The sequence below is a fragment of the Myotis brandtii genome, unplaced genomic scaffold (assembly GCF_000412655.1).
Source record: "Myotis brandtii unplaced genomic scaffold, ASM41265v1 scaffold277, whole genome shotgun sequence".
Classification (NCBI taxonomy): domain Eukaryota; kingdom Metazoa; phylum Chordata; class Mammalia; order Chiroptera; family Vespertilionidae; genus Myotis; species Myotis brandtii.
Window position 1 is genome coordinate 962,167 of NW_005360548.1, and position 7,524 is coordinate 969,690.

General features: G+C 49.2%; 1 protein-coding gene across 1 annotated transcript in view; it reads right to left on the minus strand.

The window, feature by feature from the left end:
• The window catches only part of SPTBN4 (spectrin, beta, non-erythrocytic 4), a 79,550-nt gene that overhangs the window by 54,170 nt on the left and 17,856 nt on the right, over positions 1 to 7,524 (minus strand). The window contains 6 exon segments of the mRNA XM_014541695.1: positions 992 to 1,150; positions 1,925 to 2,042; positions 2,116 to 2,303; positions 2,395 to 2,507; positions 5,162 to 5,277; positions 6,415 to 6,495. Of these exon segments, the coding sequence (XP_014397181.1) occupies positions 992 to 1,150; positions 1,925 to 2,042; positions 2,116 to 2,303; positions 2,395 to 2,507; positions 5,162 to 5,277; positions 6,415 to 6,495 (775 nt within the window).

Here is a 7,524-nt window from a genome sequence, read left to right on the forward strand (position 1 = left end):
GTGTGAACTTGGAAAACTCCCCACCTACTTCCGTTACCCTGGAGACCAGCCCCATCCTTCCCTGTTACATTTCTAATCCTAAACATGTTACCTAGGAAACAGGCCCATCCTTCCATTTCCCTCAAGACTAGGGACCAGGCCTACCCTATCCTGTTACCTAGGAGACCAGTTCTATCCTCCTGAGTTACCTTGGACACCAGATACAACCTCCTTTGTCACTTAAAAGATAATTAAATACTCTCCCTATTTCTGAAAAAATACTAATTCTGTCTTCTCTAGTTAGTTACCCGGGAGACTAGCCTCACTCTCCTGTTCCCCTGGATATCAGGCCCTCTCCCTCCAACCCTCAAACAACACCAATCACCTAGGACAGTGATGGCAAACCTATGACACGCGTGTCAGAGGTGACACGCGAACTCATTTTTTTGGTTGATTTTTCTTTGTTAAATGGCATTTAAATATATAAAATAAATATCAAAAATATAAGTCTTTGTTTTACTATGGCTGCAAATATCAAAAAATTTCTATATGTGACACGGCACCAGAGTTAAGTTAGGGTTTTTCAAAATGCTGACACGCCGAGCTCAAAAGGTTCGCCATCACTGACCTAGGAGAACAATTTCTCCTTCCTACCCTCTTGTCACCTAATCCAAAACTTCTCTGTTGCTTAAGAGATCAAGTCTTGCCTGGCCAGCATGGCTCAGTAGTTGAGCGCTGACCTATGAATCAGGAGGTCACGGTTCAATTCCCAGTCAGGGCACATGCCCAGGTTGCAGGCTCAATCCCCAGTAGGGAGCATGCAGAAGGCAGCCAATTGGCGATTCTCTCTCATCATTGATGTTTCTATCTCTCTCCCCCTCTCCCTTCCTCTCTGAAATCAATAAAATATATTTAAAAAGAAAAAGTGTCTTAAAAAAAAAAAAGATCAAGTCTTCCCCCCTAGTCCCAGAGCATCAGCCCCATCCTCCCTCCCAAGCCCCATGCCCAGTACCTGGGAGACCAGGCGCTGGTTCTCATTCAGCCAGCTCTCCCTCATGGCCACCTTGTGGTCAAACCTCTGGGCCAGGAGTCCCAGCTTCTCCTGCCGCGTCAGCTCCGCCCGAAGGGCAGCCTCCCGCTCATGCTCTGCCTTCTCCAGCAGGCCCCAGGCCTAGGGAACAGAGTGGGCGGGCAGACTCCAGTAACTCTCCTCCTTTAATGGCCCCGCTTTCTCTAAGGCAAGCATGTCAAACTCACGGCCCATGGGCCACATGCAGCCCACAACAAATATTATAGCAGCCCAGCCAATATAACAGTATGTAAGAAACACTTTAATAAAAATGTCATAACTTAATTTTTACCATATCCTGTTATACATAATTATTAATAACGAACTCAACATTCGCCAATGACTGATTACAATAATCGTGTTGCATTCATTTCCCTTATGCACCTTAGTGCAGGCACACCATTTCTCTCCACTAATACTAGCAGCGAATATGTTAGTTTTGTACTGACTTGTTTGGTGTGTGCAACAGGAAATATTTCGCTTTCAGAGAACAAGAAAAATAGGTTTATTTGCATTACGCTTATTAATTTGTGCAGTTATTCAGTGTCTGGTAAGTTAATGTTCAAGAAAAAATGTTAATTTTTATTAAAATGTTCTTTTATTTTATGTTAACAATTACTCATTTATTTCAGCCCTTTTATTTGGCCCGTGTTAGCCTTTGAGTTTGACATGCTTGGTCTAAGGTCACTCCTAGGACTAATGGCACTTTTGTGCAAATTAGAAAAAACACGTTGCTTCCTCATGACCCATTACTGCTGGAAAACTGTCAGAATGAATATCCAATCCACAATGTCTACATGGGAATGGCTCCCTTGAGCAGGGAACACCCTACACAACTCCACAGAGCAACGCTGCCACCCACACCCTCAGCCTCACCTTGTCGATATCCCAGATGCCACAGCCCTCCCGGGGCACGTAGAGGCGGCGGTTGCAGGCACGCAATTTGCTCTGGATGCTGAAGAGCAGCACCTCCAGGTTCCCCTTCTCCTGAAACCTGAGGGTGCTTGAGCTCAGGAGCCCGCCTCCACACCTCCACCTGCTGCCCTCCCTCCCAAGCTGGGCCTCACTTGGCGGGCTTCTCCAGGGTGCAGTAGGCCATGAAGGCCTGGAGCTGCTGCTGCACCCCGCTCAGGGAGTTGGCGAACTTCTGGTTGCTGATGAGGCCCACAGTGCGGCGGATCCAGGCCAGCAGCTCGGTCGCCAGCTCCTCGTAGCGCTCAATGATCTTCTCCACCTCCAGCACCTGGTCCAGGACCTGGCCCACACGGGAAGGTGGGTCAGCCTCACACAGGTCTGCCCATGGGATGCCCAGGCTCCCACCCACCCCATTCCTTGGTTCCTCATACCTTCCCAATCCGCTTCCCCTCCACAGCCAGAGCCTTCATCTTGGAGAAATAGTGGTAGAAAGAGACCACATAGGTGATGATGGACTTCTCATCCGGAGCCTCCATGTTGACATCTGGGGGGTAAGGGGAAGTGGGGGAGCATGACAGTGAGCATTCGAGCAGAGGGATAGATGGTATTGGGGCGGGAGGGAGAACCCACTCTTTTAAAAAAATTTACTGATTAATTTTAGAGAGAGAGGGGACGAGAGAGAGAAATAAACGTCGATTTTGATGTTCCACTTAGTTGTGCATTCATAGGTTGCTTCTTGTACATGCCCTGACCGGAGATCGAACCCACAACCTTGGCATAGCAGGACAAGGCTCTAACTAACTGAGCTACCAGCCAGGGCAAGAACCCACTAGCTGTGTGACCACTGGCAAAATAACCAACCTCTCTCTGTTCCTTAATTTTTGAGTTATTGGAGCGGGAGGGAGAACCCACTCTTTTTTAAAAAATTTACTGATTAATTTTAGAGAGAGAGAGGACGAGAGAGAGAAATAAAGGTCGATTTTGATGTTCCACTTAGTTGTGCATTCGTATGTTGCTTCTTGTACATGCCCTGATCGGAGATCGAACCCACAACCTTGGCATAGCAGGACAACGCTCTAACTAACTGAGCTACCGGCCAGGGCAAGAACCCACTAGCTGTGTGACCACGGGCAAAATAACCAACCTCTCTCTGTTCCTTAATTTTTGTATTTGACAAATGGGGCCTACCTCATGGGATTAATAGTGCCTGACACATATAAACCACAATAGAGAAAGTATCTATTATTGTTATCATTTTATTTTTTGTTAACCCTCACCAGAGGATATTTTTTCCATTGATTTTTAGAAAGTGTGGAAGGGAAGTACAGAGAGAGAGAGGCATAGGTGTGAGAAAGACACATTGATTGGTTGCCTCCTGCATGCTTGGGAAGCAAACCTGCAACCCAGGTATGTGCCCTTGACCAGAATCAAACCTGCAACCCTTCAGTGCTCGGGCTGATGCTCTAATTACTGAGCTCACCAATCTACCTTCCACCTCAGGGCCTTTGCACACACTATTCTTATATTCTTATTGTCTGGAACACTGTTTCCTCTTCTGTGTGCCTAACTCCCACTCATCCTCCAGGGCTCAACTCAAATTTGCTCAGACAAGTCTCCCTGTTCATCCTGTCTAGAGTTGGTCTCTTGTTATTCTTCCTCAGAGCATCTTATCATTTCCTCCTAGTTCCTTCCAAATTTCTTATCATAATTTGCAATTAGATATTCACTTATGTGATTATGTCCTTATCTGCAGTTTGAGCTCCAGGAGCACATGGACTATGCCTGTCTTTCTAACCACTCTCCCTGCTATGCCCAGAACACAGTAGCGGCTCAATAAATATTCACTAAGTGAATGAGTGGTTTATGAGGTTTGAGGTTAAGGACATGGCATTTGGAGGCAGCATGAGCTTGAATCCAAGCTCAACCACGTACTGCATGGTCCTTAGAAAATAGACCTGCCCGGCTGGCATGGCTCAGTGGTTGAGCGTCAACCTATGAACCAGGAGGTCACGGTTCAATTCCCAGTCAGGGCACAGGCTCAGGTTGCGAGCTCAGTCCCCAGTGTGGGGTGTGCAGGATGCAGCCGATCAATGATTCTCTTTCATCATTGATGTTTTTATCTCTCTCTCCCTTCCTCTCTAAAATCAATAAAAATATATTTAAAAAGAAAGAAAGAAAATAGACCTAACTTCTCTAAGCCTCAGTTTTCCCATTGCTACAGCAGGGACAGTCACAGTGCCTGCCGCCTAGGAAGACTAAGTATTATAAAGACTAGCTGCCACAGAAGAAAAACTCAACAAATTCTAACAACCATTTTAATTAATGCATGGAACGCGCAACCTTATACGCAGCTCACCTCGTGAAACTGATGTTCACTACACACCTACCATGTGCTAGGCACTGAGCACTAAATACAGGGCAAGCAGGGGAATGATTAAGACCATGAAGTCTGGAATCAGAAGTCCTGTTTACTGGTTTTCAGTGTGACCCTGTGCCAGTGACTTCACATCTCTCACCCTTCAGTTTTCATCGCTTTAAAACAGGATTAATCAAGTTTGTCCAACCAGGTCAGTGTGAGGATGAAAGGGAACAGTTTTGATCAAATTCCCAGCCATGTGCTTGGCACAGAGTAGATGCTCAGAAGAAGAGAGCAGCTGCTATTCCAGAGGTGGGGGATTGGTGTGGAGTGTGACCGTGGGTTGGGGATGAGGCTGAAGTCTGGGCTGGGGCTAGGGATGGACTGAAAATAGGAAGGAGCGGGGCTGAGGACAGAGCTGTGGATGGGGACAGACATCGGGATGGGCTGGGGATAGGTATGAGGTAGGAAGTGAGATTCATGGATGGGGAGAGGGATAATGTTGAGAAGGGCTTTGGGGTTAGGGATGGGACAGTGTTGGAGTTGGGTATGTGTTGGGTCTGGGGTTAGGGAGGGAGGGATGGGTTTGAGGGGAGATGATTGAAGACGGATTTGAGAAAGGGGAGATAGAAATGGAAATGGGTTGGGGTTTAAGATGGAGATGGAGAAAGTAAGGGACATGGGGATGGGCAGGGGGAGGGGATGGAGGTGGGGAGGGCAGGGGGCTGGGAGGGAACTTGGGATTTGGGGTGGTGTTGGGGTAGAATGGAATAGAGTTTGGGATGGCATTGGGGATAGCAGCCCCAAAGAGGGAACCAGGACTGGGGTCATGCAAGGCTCACCTTCAGGGTCCAGCAGACGTGCCAGCCCCAGGTGCTGCTCAGCCGTGCGGAAGGCTCTCTGCAGGTTGTAGTTGGTGTTGGACTTGGTGAGTTTGCTGAAGTCCACGAGATCGGGCCTAGGCAGGGGCACAGAGAGGGCAGGCAAGAGGCAGGCTCCAGAGCCAGTGAGCAAACAGGCAAAAGTCATCCTTGTGTGAGTCCTGCCCAGGGCGAGGGCGAGGGCGGGAGGGGCATGGCCCACGCAGGGAAAGCTGTGCGTGCTGGCACGTGTTTGCGCAGCACTTACGGTGGGCGTGAGCATTGCAGGTGTGAGGACACGTGTCTGTCAGACTTCAGGGTGCACACGGTCTGCTTGAGTGTGTTTCTATGCAGTGCTATGCAGTGGTTACAAGTGTGAGGGCTGCAGCCAGCCTGCCTGGCTCACACCCCAGCTCAGCCACTTCCTGGCTGTCATCTGGGTGAGCTACTTCATCTCTCTGTGCCTCCGTTTCGTCTTTCTCATTTGTAAAATGGGGATAGTAATAGCATCTGCCTCATAGGGTCACTGACTATTCAATGACTTATTGGAAAGCATTTAAAACGATTCTGGGTACACAGAAAGCACTCGATACGTGTTACCACTGTAAGCTGGGCACCATTACAACTTGTGAGTTTCTGGGTGTGTAGGTGCAGCTGGGTCTCCCCGTGTGTAGACGAGTGTGTGTGTATGGGTTCTGGTTCTGCCACACCAAAGTCCCTCCCAGCCCCCTAGTCTCAGTTTCCACAATCTGTCACGTGGATGGTCATCATGTGGGTGTGATTTGTCTGGGTGCCCACCTCTCAGCCAGGTCAGTGAGGCTCTGAGGTATGACTGGATGGGTGTGCACGGGGCCAGAAGGGCTCTCTGGGGCGCACCAAGAGAAAGGACTCTGATGGGAGAAGGTGCTGTGCACACACTCAGGTGGACCATCCACGGGGGAGTGAACTCTCCACCCTGGGGACAGCAGGCACAGGCTGTGTATGTCCTGAGTGTCTGTGTGCACACATCTGTGTGAAGGCTAGCATGTTTCCACGTGTGCACAGGGTATGTGGCCTGGGCAGAGGTCTATGTGGTGTGTGCACCTGCGTGTGTGAAGGGGAATGTATATGTGCACAGAGGTGAAGGCACAAGTCCTGTGTCTGTGATCGTCTGTATACATATATGCACAGGCATGTACCTGAGAAACGTGAGGCAGGGGGAGGGCAGGGCTGGGTTGCCACAGACCAGGCAGTACCTGTGCCGGTGAATGAGGGCGTTGAAGGCCAGGCCGTCCCGCCAGCTGGTGGTGAAATTCTGGATGTTTACCTCTGGGTAACTAGCAGCATGGAAGGGAGAGATAGAGGCAGAGATGGAGAAAGTCAGGAGGGGAGAGGGAGAGAGGGAGAGACAGACATGGATGGATGGATAGATGATAGATAGATAGATAGATAGATAGATAGATAGATAGATAAATGGATGATACAATGAGCCAGGGAGATAGAGATAGACATAAAGATAGAGACAGAGAGAGATTGAAACAGACAGGAGAGGGGTAAAAAAAGAAAGAGGGGCAAAGGGAGGAAGGAATAGACAGAAAGGAGGGAAGAAGGGATGGACAGACAGAGAGACAGAGAGAGCAAGATACAGAGATGGGGAAAGAAAGGAGGGGGAGAGAGAGACAGAAAGGGAGAGAGTAGGGAGGGAGGGGAAGAGAGATAACAAAGAAAAGCAGACATACAGGTAACCACTGATACAGGGAGAAACAGATCGCACTGCAAGACAGACAGCCCCAGAAGGATGAGGGACAAGGCCCAGTCTCCTCCTTCCTCCCAGGGGCTGCTCACCAGAGGGCACTTCAGTTACAGGCCACAGTCCTCCCTGAAGGATAGAGAGGTGGGAGTCCAGGGGCCATGCCCAGCAGATCTGTGCACCCCCCTTCTTAACCCCATTGAAGGCACCCAGGACGCTGAATTTCCCACACAAGTTGCCCAAGCCCTGGTGTGTGCCATGCTAGCCTGGCAGGTGGCTGTTCATGGAGGGAGAGTGACTGGAACCTGGAGCTGGAGGATCCACACAGGTGCACATGAGGCCTCTCGGGGTGCAGGATGAGTTCGGGGAAAGAGAAGAGAGCAGGCTGGGGACAGTCCACCACGTTCTAGCATTGATCTCTGAGGAGTCCAGTTCTAATTTGAACCTGGCTTCCAGATTGTTATACAGGTATGTTTTTTTAATTAGGTTATTTTAGAAATACATACATATACATATACATATATACATACATATACGTATGTACACATATATGTACACACACACACACACGCACACACACTAGAGGCCCGGTGCACGAATTCGTGCACAGGTGGGG